The sequence below is a fragment of the Biomphalaria glabrata genome, chromosome 14 (assembly GCF_947242115.1).
Source record: "Biomphalaria glabrata chromosome 14, xgBioGlab47.1, whole genome shotgun sequence".
NCBI lineage: Eukaryota > Metazoa > Mollusca > Gastropoda > Planorbidae > Biomphalaria > Biomphalaria glabrata.
In genome coordinates, this window is record NC_074724.1 from 9,395,737 (window position 1) to 9,411,583 (window position 15,847).

General features: G+C 37.3%; 1 protein-coding gene across 2 annotated transcripts; it reads right to left on the reverse strand.

Moving 5' to 3' along the window:
* Nucleotides 1-975: 975 nt before the first annotated feature.
* On the reverse strand, nucleotides 976-14,923 carry LOC106055247 (uncharacterized). Of its 2 annotated transcripts, none has more exons than XM_013211434.2 (3): nucleotides 14,798-14,923; nucleotides 10,030-10,109; nucleotides 976-8,912 (listed from the first exon to the last, which is right to left on the reverse strand). In XM_013211434.2, the coding sequence occupies exon 3, from the start codon at nucleotides 7,264-7,266 to the stop codon at nucleotides 6,193-6,195; it is 1,074 nt and encodes a 357-aa protein (XP_013066888.2). In that variant the 5' UTR covers nucleotides 7,267-8,912; nucleotides 10,030-10,109; nucleotides 14,798-14,923; the 3' UTR covers nucleotides 976-6,192. The 2 variants fall into 2 exon arrangements, with proteins under 2 accessions (XP_013066888.2, XP_055866132.1); XM_056010157.1 differs by lacking the exon at nucleotides 10,030-10,109 and adding an exon at nucleotides 9,923-9,959 and having other exon boundaries at nucleotides 14,798-14,916.
* Between the last annotated feature and the right edge of the window lie 924 nt (nucleotides 14,924-15,847).

The following is a 15,847-nucleotide window of genomic DNA, read 5'->3' on the forward strand; positions in this document are numbered from 1 at the left end:
AGACGTCTCATAGACACCTTGCGTGTATGTATCAACAATAAGAGACGTCTCATGTACACCTTGCGTGTATCAACAATAAAAGAAAGAAATTAATTAGCTTTTTATTGTTTTTACAGATTCCAAAGCAGATGAAAGAGTGCTAGATAAGAGAGATAACCAAGTCTACGTTGACCAGTACGGGGAAGACAACTACGCAAGTGGCGACGGCGCATATATTGACGACGAAATCTACGAGAGGAAATAACACGAGCCGACAAAATGTAGTAGAAAACATGGATGTGCTTCTTTTTTGTTTTTTTTACATCCGAAACCTTTTGTTAATGTCTGAAGAAATACAATTCACAAGAAAGTAGTTTTTAATAGAAATAAAATACTAGATTAATACTAACAGATCAAGGACATATCTAAAAAAAAAAAAAGAGCAATCTGTTTTACGGATGTCACAATGTCAGTACATGACAAAGTGAAGAAAAATGCATCAATAAAGATTCGCTGTCAATTGTGATTTATTTCAAAGTTGTTTGTTCTTATTTTAGATGTTTTTGATATTTCTTTAGAAATGAAGATTGCTAGATTTTAGACAATAAAAACCCGATGCAAGAGATTAACAGCGTACGATTATTTCTCGAAGCTACTTGTAGTATGTAAATGTTGTAAAGTTCCCGCTCATGAATTTAAGAATGTGGTATTTTTAGATATAAAACAGACTGCTCTGTACTTTCAATTGATGTTTCATCTAATCATCTAAAAAGGGGTTGTAAACATTAATATTAAAATAAAAATATTCTTCCTTTAAGCTCAGCAAATAAATTGTCTTTGGAATAATGAAAACTCGAAAATGGGCTGGGTGCCCTAAACAGAGCAGTTGTCAACATCGGCGTCGTGAAATCAAATGATGTGAACGTCTTCAGCAAGGCATCAGCCTTCGTTATGCAAACAAAATATATATTTTAAACACAAATAACACTAGAAGGATTATATTTTCTGAAAGTTTATTTTCTCTAATTAGACAGTTAGAAAAAACAACATTAAAAAGCTTTTGGTACAATACTAGTAACGTCATGCAAATATACATATAAGACTACATTTTAACAAATTCTATTTATAAATTCAAAAAAAGATCCTCTCTCTCTCTTTCTCTCTCTCTCTCTCTCTCTCTCCCTCTCTGTATATATCTATATGTGGCTTGAGATACATCTTCTGATGAACATATATCTAAATAGTAGTTTAAACCTTTGTGTGTAATGTTTTAAATTTATTTTTATTCTTGCTAAATTGAGTAAAATTTAACAACTTTAAAAGCTGACAAGAAAATGTATTATAATACTAAGAGATAAAAGACACCAATCAGAAAATACAAAAGTCGATGGTAATATAATTACACGAAACATTATTACGTAGTGTTAATAAAAAAATATCTAGTATTTGTAGCTAACACAAAATTGAAAGCGCATCATAACACTGAAGTATTTTTGGTATAATTTGTTACAGCTATAAAAGCTATAGCTACAGCTATATTATTCTAACAACAGTTGCTAATTAGAAACCTCAGCAGTCTTAAGATACATGATAATTGATTTTTCTGGGTGCTAGGCTAATAAAGTAAATTACAACGATTAACGAAACCTATCGGCTATTCACCTTTACTTTCTCTAGCTAACAAGGGATACATTAAAGAAAAAAATAAAAAAAAATATTGTAAACATTGACACTTCCATTGTTGGAATTCGAAACACAATTCTTGTATCTTAAAGTAAAGGGATCGTTCTAGATTAAACAGACTTTTAGTTAGACAACAAGCTTACTATACATTTCTAGTCCAGAAATGATTTTGTTTTCAATAGTATAGGTCCTGCAAATAAGCTACCATTAGAATGGACATTAAACAAAATAATTTGATTAAATAAATATAGAAAAAAAAACTAGATTAGATATATTCATTAAATATACTAAAAGTCCAGTATGGCTAATATGTGAATTATTAATAAATCAATATGTAGTTATGGGTAATAATGAAAAAATATATTGTAAAGCATAATAGCGACAAAAGAAGATTACATTGTCTTCTGATAGACTTTCTCTCGGGCTACGCTTATTAGCCACATGACGCTGCCTGGACGTGCGTTATGCCTTGACCAATCGGAATAGAAGGCCTGAACACTAGCCTGTAACGTCACAACCTCTGGGCAGTGAAGACCAATAGCTCTTTGCCACGCCACAAGTCTGTACTACGTGGCAGGTCAGTGTGGAGGCCTTTAATAACGAAAGGTCTAATCTAAGTTAAGCGCGCAGGACCGTCGTTCGGTCGTCTCGGTGGTCCCGGGTTCAGACCCTGCACGCTGCCATGCCCCGTCGTCCTGCAGGATGTAGACTATCTTTAACCTTGAAGGAACATCCGAAACATCTAATGAACTTAAACAAGCTTCAACATGGCGCCCGGTGGAAGCGTTCATTAATGGAGACAAATGGGACCATTGAAAAGCAAAACAGAATCCCCGTTTGGTGCCAAAGAACCAAGATAATTGACATGGATGAAAGACAGACCCACAACAAACTTTGAACCCAACCACAATCTAAACAACAATTCTTAACGGGCCGTTGTATAATGAACATCCGCACTGCTGATATGCTTCAGAGAAATAAAATAAGTCATTTCCTTGCAGTGCTCGGCCTTGGCTCTTGCCTATGGTCCGACTGGATTGGGATATGAACCCGCGGAAACAGAGGTGTAACAGGTTGGTATTTGTTTGGATCCCACTTAGATAAAGCGATTGTTTAAACAGCTAAGTGAAAAGCCGGGGGGGGGGGGGGGAGGGGAGGGGGGGGAGAGAGTTCTATTGTCATAATCTTAGCTTATAATGTTGGTGTTTATTAAAAAATATATAATTTTTCGTTAATAGAACGATTCAACAGGAATTGTGGTAGAAAAGACTTTGCATTAGACTTAAAACACAATTTTAAATTTCAGAATAGTGCATTCAGTGTTGTTATAGAAATGTTTATTCGTTTACGTAAAATATAGTTTTCAAAACCTGTGTCAAGTGTGCAATCATATCTAGGTGTTTATTTAGTTAACTTAAGTTTAACCACACAAAGTGTACAACCTTCGTACACAATATATAGAGTGCACGACATATTCTGGGCCTACGTTATGTAATTTGAGACCTAGACAAAATGAATAGAGTGGCTCCAAATGAAATACAAACACAAAAGATTAAGACCGAAAAATACGCTGTGAATTAAAAACCTTCCTAAAGCTATATCTAAATCAATAAATAAGTTAAATTTATGTAGAGTCGATAGCTCGAATGTGCTTTATTGACGATTCATGCTCGCCAGACAAATAATGTTTGGACAATTCAGCACAATGAAGAAACAATGGTCTTCTAACATATGTAGTCTAACAAGTAGATCTAAACATTCACAAATAAACCTCAAACCATTGTAAAGACCTAGGGCTATGCTAGTAGACACAGAGACTTAGAGTTATGCTAGAAGACACAGACTTAGAGCTATGTTAGTAGACATAGAGACTTAGAGCTATGCTAGTAGCAGGGCCGGTCTTAGGCCACTGCAGCCTATGCGGTCGCAGTGGGCCCCGCTTTTTCATAGGCCCCGCGCGATGCGAATTCTAGGTGTAAATTATTAAATTAAACTATTTTAACTTATTAAAGTGTTCCTGGAATTCTTCTGAAATTATAAAATATAAGAAAAAGTCATGAAAATCTCCTGAAATAAATAAAATCTTCTGAAAACTGATGAAAATCTCCTTAAAACAGACAAAATTGTCATTTCGGGGTGTCATTCAATATGGAAAACGCCAAAAAAAAAAACGAAACAGCTTTGTCAGCTTTCATATAATACAAATGTAATAATAAGCCGAATTTTAACCAAAACAAGAAGTTCAAATTCTTATTTAACTTTAATAGTCACTGACATACAAATATAGATCTAAATCTATCTCGACCTCTTCAAAAAAAAAACACGATACTTTGTTAGTCGATAGTATATAAATCTTAAAGGCAGATCTGAATGTTTATCGGCGTTTTGTTGGAAAACTACTATCTACTGTAAAGTTAATTTGACAGTGATTTTGTACTTAGGAAACTATAAATAAAATGCAAAGACGAATTTATTTTCTAATACAAAATCTTAATTTTCACTTATTAGCCTTATTACAACGCAAATTAGGCCCCGCGCAATCCGTTTCGCATAGGGCCCCGCAACCTGTAGGACCAGCCCTAGCTAGTAGAAACAGAGACTTAGAGCTATGCTAGTAGACACAGAGACTTAGAGCTATGCTAGTAGAAACAGAGACTTTGAGCTATGCTAGTAGACATTGAGACTTAGAGCTATGCTAGTAGACACAGAGACTTTGAGCTATGCTAGTAGACACAGAGACTTTGAGCTATGCTAGTAGACACAGAGACTTAGAGCTATGTTAGTAGACACAGAGACTTAGAGCTATGCTAGTAGACATTGAGACTTAGAGCTATACTAGTAGACACAGAGACTTAGAGCTATGTTAGTAGACACAGAGACTTAGAGCTATGCTAGTAGACATTGAGACTTAGAGCTATACTAGTAGACATTGAGACTTAGAGCTATGCTAGTAGTCATAGAGTTCTTCTATGTTTGAAATTTGATTCATCTTTCACAATTCTTTGAAAAAACAAAATTCCTTTGAGTCCACCAATAGAAGGCCCTAGGCAGGTGCCTAGTTTGCCTATGCCTAAGGCCGGCCAGACATTTTTGAATTAGGAAGTTGTATACATTGTTTTAATTGTATTAACTGTTTGGAGCTAAAAACCAACGACTGAGTATTAAAAGAGAGTTATAGAGTTACAAGTGCTACCTTTAGCCGCTAAGCAAGCAAAGCTGGAGTCAAATCTCAAATTAAAAATTCCTGATCTCCATGGACTTTGAACTCAAGCCCTCTTGTTAAGTAATCAAAACACATGAAAAAAAAAAGAAAAACTCCCACTCTATATCAAGGCTAATAGCGGCACGATTTCAGCATTACAGGATTAATACATTAGAACAATGATGTCCAGCCCTACGATATGCGGACACGCAAGTTTAAGCTTTATTTGGGCCCCACCTATGTAGAAAAACTATTTGTAACAACTAATTAAAGTATATGAAACTTAAGATAATTCAAAGGAGGATAAACAGGAAGCTCAAAATTGGAACCAGTGAAATCTGCCCATGTGGAGTGTCACCGGAGAATGCCGACCATATCCTTCAAAACTGCATTCTTTACCAAGAGGCCCGAATAAGATACTGGCCCCAAAACACCCCAATAGAAAGAAAACTAGATGGAGAGCTCCCTGATTTGGAAACCACTGCCAGTGCATGTCATGTGATGGTCTTGTCAACTGTACGCTCCAACATAAACATGAGAACGAGGAAGAAGAACAATAAATGGAGAATAAATCTTCAAATGTAGCATGTGTACATTCTGTCTAACAAATGTTTCTAATATCTTGATGTTGCTTTTATTTTTGTACGGCTTAATCGAGCGATGGTAATAGAAAAATAAATATCAGAAGTTGAGTTCAACCGTAATAGAAGAGAAGAGTTTTAAGAATGAATTTTTTTTTGGTTGTTTTTTTTAATAAAAATAGTGGGTAAATAAAATTAAAGTCCTAAAATATATTTCTTTATTCTATCTGAAGTTGCTCTAACATAATGAGGATTTGCCTTTAGTACGGCGCGTCTTTTATAGAATACTCAGTGCTCTATAGTCCAATCTCTTTTGCGGACATATGTTGGAAGGGGCATCTAGTTTAAGGTCACTAAGTTACACCCCCATCCCAAGATGTATCGTTGTACGCCCACCCACCGGATGTCAATTACCTTTACAAGGACGGGTCAGTTCTGAAGAACCCCCAATGAGAGCTGGGTATGGGGCCTACATCAGCTACCCAGATCTTGGTTCCGATCGGTTATCGGACATATGCGGCATCCCTGCATGCAGCTAAACGCGATACTGGAAACACTAGAACAAGTTACGGGGAAAATCCGAAAAACTATGCACCATTGCAACATCTGTTGTAATAGTTAGCGATTCCCAGTTCTGCCTACAAGCTAAGAGTCGTTTTAGAGAAAAGTCTCTTTGGTTGAAGATGATCTCGGCGCTGCAACTAACATCCGCCAATTTACGAGGTACATGCAGTGCACCCACTTGCTCTACAGCGTCATGGCAATGATGCCTTTGATGGTCTTGCATAAGAAGGCTCTGCTCTTGCATAAGATAAAGCTCTGCTCTTGCTTAAGAAGGAGCACTGCTCTTGCATAAGAAGGCTCTGCTCTTGCATAAGATAAAGCTCTGCTCTTGCTTAAGAAGGAGCACTGCTCTTGCTTAAGAAGGAGCTCTGCTCTTGCATAAGAAGGCTCTGCTCTTGCGTAAGAAGGCTCTGCTCTTGCATAAGATAAAGCTCTGCTCTTGCTTAAGAAGGAGCTCTGCTCTTGCATAAGAAGGCTCTGCTCTTGCATAAGATAAAGCTCTGCTCTTGCATAAGAAGGAGCTCTGCTCTTGCATAAGAAGGAGCTCTGCTCTTGCTTAAGAAGGAGCTCTGCTCTTGCATAAGAAAAAGCTCTGCTCTTGCATAAGAAGGAGCTCTGCTCTTGCATAAGAAAAAGCTCTGCTCTTGCACAGGAATGAGCTCTGCTCTTGCTTAAGAAGGAGCTCTGCTCTTGAATAAGATAAAGCTCTGCTCTTGCATAAGATAAAGCTCTGCTCTTGCATAAGGAGCTCTGCTCTTGCATAAGAAGGAGCTCTGCTCTTGCATAAGAAGGCTCTGCTCTTGCATAAGATAAAGCTCTGCTCTTGCTTAAGAAGGAGCACTGCTCTTGCTTAAGAAGGAGCTCTGCTCTTGCATAAGAAGGCTCTGCTCTTGCGTAAGAAGGCTCTGCTCTTGCATAAGATAAAGCTCTGCTCTTGCTTAAGAAGGAGCTCTGCTCTTGCATAAGAAGGCTCTGCTCTTGCATAAGATAAAGCTCTGCTCTTGCATAAGAAGGAGCTCTGCTCTTGCATAAGAAGGAGCTCTGCTCTTGCTTAAGAAGGAGCTCTGCTCTTGCATAAGAAAAAGCTCTGCTCTTGCATAAGAAGGAGCTCTGCTCTTGCATAAGAAAAAGCTCTGCTCTTGCACAGGAATGAGCTCTGCTCTTGCTTAAGAAGGAGCTCTGCTCTTGAATAAGATAAAGCTCTGCTCTTGCATAAGATAAAGCTCTGCTCTTGCATAAGGAGCTCTGCTCTAGCATAAGAAGGAGCTCTGCTCTTGCATAAGAAGGAGCTCTGGTTGTGATCGCATTCGTGTCCACAAGTACGTTTCAACGGGCTACGACTGCCATACGAGAGTGGGTTTATGACAAGTGGTTGAAATCCTCGGTCGAATCAGATAAAGCCAGAGGAGTCTAGTAGCAGATGCGCCGCCCCTGACCTAAACGACCAAAGGTCAGACCAAAGAACCAAAGCTCAGTGGGAATCGGACATATTTTGCTCGGTTCCGGCTCTATTACGATGCCCGTTGATGTAGACCGGGGTGTGTAAAAACTGAAAACATTGAAAAAAAAAGAAAAAAAAAAAGAAAAAAACAATGTATCAACGCATCGCTAAGAAAAATAAACAAAAACAGCAAAGCGTTTGTTGCTAAACGCAATTATCTAGCTAGATACTGTGTAATCTTCACATCAGATTATTTGAGGGAGTTGTTGTTTTTTTTTTGGATGCAGCACCACAAAAGGTCTGTTTTAATGTGTTTTATTTTTTTAATGTTTAAATTATTTAAAAAAAATAAAAAAGATTTATTATTAATCCAATTTAAAAAAAAAACATAAAATTAGACGTCATCTTAAGTTTTTCAGTGAGGTTTAAACAAAAATAAATTGCTTAAAAAAAACAAAGTACTTTTACAAAATGAAATGTGTAAAATATTTCTTTTGTGGTGCTGCATCCTTGCGTCAGGCGTATTTACTTATTTCAAACTACTGGATAGAGTCAAATACGCAGCAGCTAAAATTATCTTTTAAAGGACTCTCTGGATCCCAACCTGAATGTATATGCGTACATAAACCTAGCCGCCCGTCCCTCCCTAATATATAAACGGGGGCGCCACTGCTTCCGTTGCAGGTTGACGTAGTGTACGTATATTTAGTATCAAGACCTCCAGCCTGAGCACGCTTGCGCCAGTACCCGATAGATATCTGCTTGTAGCACCCATGGGGATGGGAGATAATGATCGCTAGTTTGGGATTCTTTTTAGATGTTCTGTAAGAGACATACAAGTTCTCAGACATTTCGTCGTACAAACAGATCTTGTCTTTAATTTTCGCTGCTAGTTCTTCATCGTGGGTAACACAAGTCAATTTGCACCAGTCTGAGTTCGGGGACACTCTTGCTCCGACACATGAAAAGCTTTGGCCTTTACAGGCATAGCTGATGTATCCGAAAGTACAAGTGGTGTTCATAGCTTCCAAAGCGTCGTTGACAACGTGTTTGGCAGTAATGACTTCAATGTGGTACCATTTCTTCTTTGGTGAAACTGATTTCAAGCATTCTTTACAAGGGCAAGTGTTTTTGCCTCGCCCTATTATCTCTTTTATTTTACTAATTTTTCCACTTCCGAATCTTACCGGAGGTACGCCACATGAAGCTTCATATATTTCATGCAAGCTTTGTTCCCTTGGTCTGTCAGGACTTATACTCGTTACCATGACCTTTACTGTTAGAATAAACAGAGTTCTTATCAAGTTTAACAACTCCACAGATCGGTACTTCACAGGGATATCATTTAGACGAAAATCTTCACATGACTTGAAGCTTCTGTGTCCTGGATCCTTTTCACAATCATCGTAGTACTTCTGAAGATCAGTTAGTGGATTAAGACAAATCTCGTCTTCAAAACGACCTGCAAAAATATATTTGACAATTACAATATTTATTATAAATATTATTTTTCAGGAACTAATTAATATAATAGTTATTGAGATAGAGTATTGAAAAATGATTGTAAATTTGGGTGCTCTATAGTCAATTACTAATTCTATATCTTAAAAAAAAAATTCTAACCCTAACCGAAGAACGCCGAACCAACAAAAAGCTAAGAGAAGAAGTAGGCCTATCTGCCACGGACACAAGCCACCCATGCCACCTTTGCGGCCGGTTTTTTAAAGCAAGGATTGGACTTTACAGTCATCTTCGAGTGCATAGGAAATGAGAAATGGGCTCATCTTCGACAAAGAAGGAGGAGCTATAATGTGGCTTGCCAGCCTATTTGGAGTAGATTTGAGTAGAAGTTTTATTATTCCATATTTTGTTATTCAGCAGTGAGTTATCATTGTCTAGAAGCTTTTTTTAATGTACACGTTTAAAACTATGTACCATGCTAAGAAAGTTTTATCTCTATCTAACAATAATATTGATTCTTTACTCAAAGAATATACATCTCTAATCATAGGCTTATAGACCTGCACAAAATAAACCTTTATTTATTTATTGAATTCTTTAAAATCATGAATGCAATAGTATATACGTGGGAAAAAACTGATGAAGTACCTGTTCAAGATAACGGTAGTGTCTTCGAATACGAACATTAAGGTTGACTGCAGTGTTTCACACGACTAAGCAACCCATATTTCTCTACAAATGATGCAGACAAAGTCTTTGTCAGCTGAGGATCTATTTAAGATATCTTTTCGTCTTCTGTGCCTTTCTTCAACGATGGATTTTCTTTTTTTTTTTGAGGGGGGGGGGGGGTACCACTTGCCCAAGATAAAGATCTAGAATGTCTAGAACTCCAGAAGTAATTTAATTATTTTTAAAACAATCCAGTCAAATCAGGAGTTTTCACAGTGACCATTTAGCTAGTAATTTGTTTTCCTTATTGCTAAGCAATTAGTTGAGCCGTCTTCGACATACCTTTCCAGGTTCCAGGAATAGACGATGATTTTGCAAGCTGAAAAGAGGAATTGTAATAATAACGATCACAAACAGATTTATAGTCCAAGGTATTTTTTTTTACTTACTGGATCTGTAATTCTCAATCAAGGACTGAAATCTCTTCTCATTTCCTTTATTCATTTTCAGCAAAGCAAATTTCATTTATCTATAAGAATACTTTTTGATTAAAATTTGCATTTAAGACAATCAAAGAAAAATATTATTTTTTTCTTCTAAACAACAAGAAGAAAAAAATATACATGTATTAATATTACATTACAAGAGAGTAAAGTTTCCCTATCAGACCTTGCGATCTATGGGACAGATTATGTTAAAGTCATCTGTTTCTGTAGCGATCGGTTAACGAGCAGGGAGTCATGTGGCCAGCACAACGACCAGCCACCTTTACTTTCCCTAGCTAAAGTCAGGTAACCCATTAGAATTGGGTTGACTCTGGGGCACCCAAAAAAAATCCCATTAACCTAGATTAAAACGCAGGATTCCATGTTTGGAAACCGAGCTCTTAACCACTTAGCCACCGCGTCTACCCTGTATAAGAGAGTAGCCATGCTGAACTACAAGAGGGAGCACACCCCAAAGCAATCTACAAGCGCTTAGATCAATACGGAATAATGCTCAAATATTAATGAGACAGTGTGTCAAAATATCCAATCTTGTGCGGTCTGTGGTGGCATCATACGAGGGCATGAAAAAAAACCTTCTGACCCCCACACCAGCAAGTGCATCCCGCTCAAGTCATAAGATGACATAATCATCAGTGGGTCGTACGCTGCAAAAATGCGATGAAAACAGATCTCTAAAGTTGTAGTTAAAGTTCCTTTTTTAGATCTTATGATCTATAAGGCAGATGATGTAAAGGTCATCTGTTTCTGTGGCCCACGATGAATGAGAATGGCATGGCCACAGAAACAGATGACCGTAGTTCTCTTCATGTCATCTGCCCTATAGACCTCTAGGTCTGAATGGGGAACTTTGCTTTCACAGTATCTATGTTATTGGCGAGGACATGTCAGTCTCATGTTAGATGGAAGAATGCTGAGCTTAAGCAGGGAGTCAGACCCCAGGGCCACCCAAGACTAACCTACAGAGATATATTCAAGCGAGACATGAGAAGCACTGGCATCAATGAAAGTATGTGGAAGGCAATAGCACTAGAATTGACAGCATGGAAACAGACTGAGCGTACGAACCTTGCCGAGAACAAAAGAAACCAGTGACTCATCAGGGCGCATCCATTGTCTTCTGAGACAGAAGGATCCATATTTGTGGCTGACAATTGATGCGCCTTCATAAGTCTCTGGTTTCATATTTCTGTATTACTTTTTAGCAGCCCCCGAAAGGGGAAAAAACGCTATTAGTTTTGTGCGAAATGTCTGTCCGTCTGTCCACCTGTCCGTTTGACCGTCTGTCCGTCCGTCCCGTTTAGATCTCGTAAACTAGAAAAGATATTGAAAATCCGACATCACAATATTTTAGACCATTCAAAGTTCTGATGCAACGGCTACTTTTTTTTTCTGAAAGCGAAAAATCTAATTTTTAAAATCAGTTATGCAAGCAGTTTTTTAAAGAGAAAAAGCTAATTAGTATGCATTATAAGTTAGACCTAATTTAAAATAAATAGTAATTTTATAAACTTCATTTTTATGAACATTTTTTTTATTGCGGAAATTTTTTTTTTTTTTTTTTGAGGATTCGAATAAGAGATTGAGCCTTTTCAAAACAATTGGATCAATTATAAGACATCAGTTAGGCCAAGGGAGACGCGGTGGCTGAGCGGTAAAGCGCTTGGCTTCCGAACTGGGGGTCCGGGTTCAAATCCTGGTGAAAACTGGGATTTTCAACTTTGGAATCTTTGGGCGCCTCTGAGTCCACTCAGCTCTAATGGGTACCTGACATTAGTTGAAGAAAAGTATAGGCGGTTGGTCGCTGTGCTGACACCCTCGCTAATCGTAGGCCACAAAAACAGATGAACTTTAAATCATCTGTCCTATAGACCACAAGGTCTAAAAGGGGAACTAGTTAGGCCAGGTTCACATATAACTTTACATTCACTTTCACCTATCCTTTGATCTGCGGGACCGTTGGGGCACTACACAAGATCTGTTAACCTTCTTTCTTCATTCTTATCTCTCATTTGTCTTTGATATAATTTCATTTGCATGTTCTTTCTGAAAATATTGAAGCCTGCCTGGATGGACCTTTTCGGGGGCCGATTTTGAGTTTGTGTTTCCATACGATCTGTCCCTCGTGGCCTTTTTTAATTTTTTTTTGGTTCAAAGTTTAATATTTTTCTTTGTTGTACAATTTTTGGTTTCCTCTTGTCGGAATGTTGTTTTATTTTAGTGTGTCAATCTAATAAAACCAACTGGTGTCACCAGATGAAGTGCTCTATGAGATAAACTATAGTCAGTCTACGCCTAAAAGCGGCCAACAAGACAAATCTTTATACTTTCTTCTTCTCTTTTTGAAAGCGAGGCTAAAAAAGCGAAGGGAATTCAAGAAGAAGGCGATGGTACCCTTGTTACTACGTGATTAGTAAGTATTGTTGCGAATGAACAGTGACAGGTAGAGGTCACTACGTGTGACCCCGGCGAGATGATACAGCAGCGGGTGTGCTCTGGAATCAGGGCAGGACTTAGGCCTCTGCAACCTATGCGATCGCAGCGGGCCCCGCACTTTCATAGGCCCCGCGCTGTAACTTATCTTAAATCTTATATTAAATGGCAGGTTTTCCGCGGCTTCCCGATTTTCCAGAAATCTCCTGTAATTGCAAAATATACCAAAAAGTCATGGAAATCTCCTGAAAAATAAACAAAAGCTTCATTTTTGGGTGCCAATTTTACGCGCGATAAAAACGGCATTTTAAAAACGAAAGTATTTTCTATTACAAAATCTTAATTTTGACCCTATGCTTATCCCTACCTAGACTGGGCCCCGCGCAATCCGTTTCGCATTGGGCCCCGCCATTGCTAGGACCGGCGCTGTCTGGAATCTACATGTATAAACAAAGACAGGATGTGACGTGTCCTCACGTGATGTTCCAGAAGTTGCTAGCAGTGTTTGTGCAACTTTGGAGGAGCGCTTAGGGACTCTATGTGAACCTGAGAGGTAATGTGAAAAGGCAGTCGTCGGTACAGTCGTCATTACGGTTGTCTTATGTGTGAGACAGTAGAAGAGAGATGTATTCGACTCTATTCAAGTTAACTAGGGTAGAGTTAACTGGCGTGTACTACAGTCGTTTAAGGCAATACAGCGAACTACAGTGGACTTGAGCCGTTACAGTCGATGTAAGACGTGCCCGGCTCTGATTTGGTAGAGTTGAATACGACTCGGAACAGCTGAGTAGAGCGGAATACGGCTCTATGCAAGTTGAGAAGAGATGAATTGCAACGAAGTATAGCTAACTGTAAACTGACAGATAATGTACAGTCTTCTACGCTACATGTTACAGTGACGAATTGCTTGAGTTAATAGTCAATAAAGTTATATAAAGCTGAAAGTTGAGTTGTCAAGTTCTTTGCAGTGTTTTTATTTGTGTGCCTACTAGTACATTTAGCCAGAAGATTCAGAAATATGTAACAGTGTTAACTAGTAATTGCGAATTTGAAGATGCTTTTGAGTTTTATCAAAAACATATCTAACAAAATTGTTGAACATTTAAACTCAACATGTCATAAACCATTGCTGTTCAACTTATAATGTAGTACAATTTGTATGTGTCAATTAGGCTTTCATTTGGATTTTAAGACTAAATTGCCTTAATACCACACACAAGGACTAAGAGTAGAAATGCTATTTTAGAAATCCTTCTACGATTCCCCAGTTTTAGTATATTTGTTTTTAGTCTATGGCTTCAATACTTTATGTGAACTTAACATGATCGCTTCCTGACACAAATATTTACTATCAAGTCAACTACGGTCCCAGTCTTACTCTTAAGCTAAAACCAAGGAACATTTTTAAAATTCCCGTTTCTATTTATATCTTTTATTTATTTTTTTCTTAAATTATTTGTTCTAATTCTAAGACAGAACTTGTGAGGTCTATTATACTGCATGTCTTCTTCTTATTTTATATGTTACAGACGTTACTTCAAAAAAAAAAAAAAGTTGATTACGTCCTACGCGTCATGCAATTAGTCATGCAAATGGTGATATTAACCAATGACCTAGACTCTGCCAAAACTCTCTGGTATTCCTGACTAGTTAACTTAAGGCAACTCATTCCATACTCTAATAGCGGTAGGGAAGAAGGAGCTTTTGTACAAATTTGTCCAAGCATATGTTACTTGTTTCAAATAACAGAACAATAAACAGTTCAACAATGCATTAACTATTTTCAAAATCAAAATATCAATACTTGTTACATTGATTCATATATTTTATTATTTTAGCCAATGTAACATTGGACATGTTCAAAGGGAATTCCCTGAGACATAAAGTGCTTAGGTGTCTATATTTAGATTTAGATATAACATATAGTGAAGTAGTCTAGAAATTATTATAAATACAAATAAAAAAAAACTCAATCAACAAAAAATAGATCTACATATAGATCTAGATTAAAATCCATATGACAACATTTATAAAATATAGATAGGCCTTTGTTCATTACATTTCGACTTGATTTTAGGTAGATCTAGATTCTAGATCTACTCTAGAGATCTAGAATCTAGTCACAATCTAGTAACACCTAAACTTAAAAAATCCGATTTTTACAAAGCAAAAAGAAGACATTTTTATTTATTTACTTTGGCGATATTAACAATTGAAATAAAATGACAAAAGCACTTATTTATGTGAATAATTATTTTACTTATATAACTATTCTTACTTGTTCGATGCACAGACTATCTGAACGTATGTGATTATATAGGCCTAATCATAGAACTATGTAAAGCTCAGCATACGATTTAGCTCAAGTTTTGATAAAACCAAGTAGTACAGACAGCGAAACTGTGTACCAGTGATTCTCAAAGTGGTTTATATAGACCCCAGGGGTCTATGAAGACATTCAATGGGTCTTCGAGAGTGTAGGATATCAATTGAGGGTCAATGAAATGACAATGGGGTCTTCGATAGTGGATCTCCTCTAAACAGGTCCATACTTTAAATTTTATTTTCCATTATTATCCATATATATAATTCTCTTTTTCCCGCAACAGTTTAAGCGAGAAGAAGACGAAGTAGAGGAAAGATCACTCTCTTATTTCTGCGGATAGTCTACGAGAAAACAAGAGTAGTATTCACACTACGGATGCTTGACTGTCGTTTAAATTTATCAAACCCTGCCCGCTCCCATCCCCCTTTGTCCAGCGGGAGGTTTGGACTAGGAACTAATCTAAGTAGGCTAATCTACTATGTATATATATATATATAAATAGTAGTGCCGGACTTAACCATTGTGGGGCCCTATTTGAAACGGATTTTGCAGGTCCAAGTTAGGGTAGGGAAGTGGATAATAAGTGAAATTTAATAGTTTGTACTAGAAAATAAATTCGTCTATGCATTTTATTCATTTTTTACTACGTACAGAATTACTTTACGAGCCTTGCAAAGTCATACACTATACCATAATAATTCTGTTTCCTACATAGATCACGCTCAATAACAAGAATTACCAAATGTTTCAATCTATTTTTGAGAATTGTTGGCCTCAAGTAATTCTTCATTAGTTTGACGCGCTAGAAGCTTCTTTCACCCGATTACACAATTACCACTGATGCATAATGCCGTGCGTAAGATTGGCGTTTTCCATATTGAATGACACCCAAAATGACAATTTTCGTGTCTATATATTTCCGTATATTTTAAGGACTTTTTTGGTATATTTTGCGATTTCGGGAGATTTCCAGGAGCCCCTGGTAAATCGACAGGAGGGCGC

Coding starts and splice junctions, on each gene's coding strand:
- LOC106055247 (XM_013211434.2), bottom strand. CDS start 7,266: ATGCTAGAGCAGAGCTCCTTATGCAAGAGCAGAGCTTTATCTTATGCA.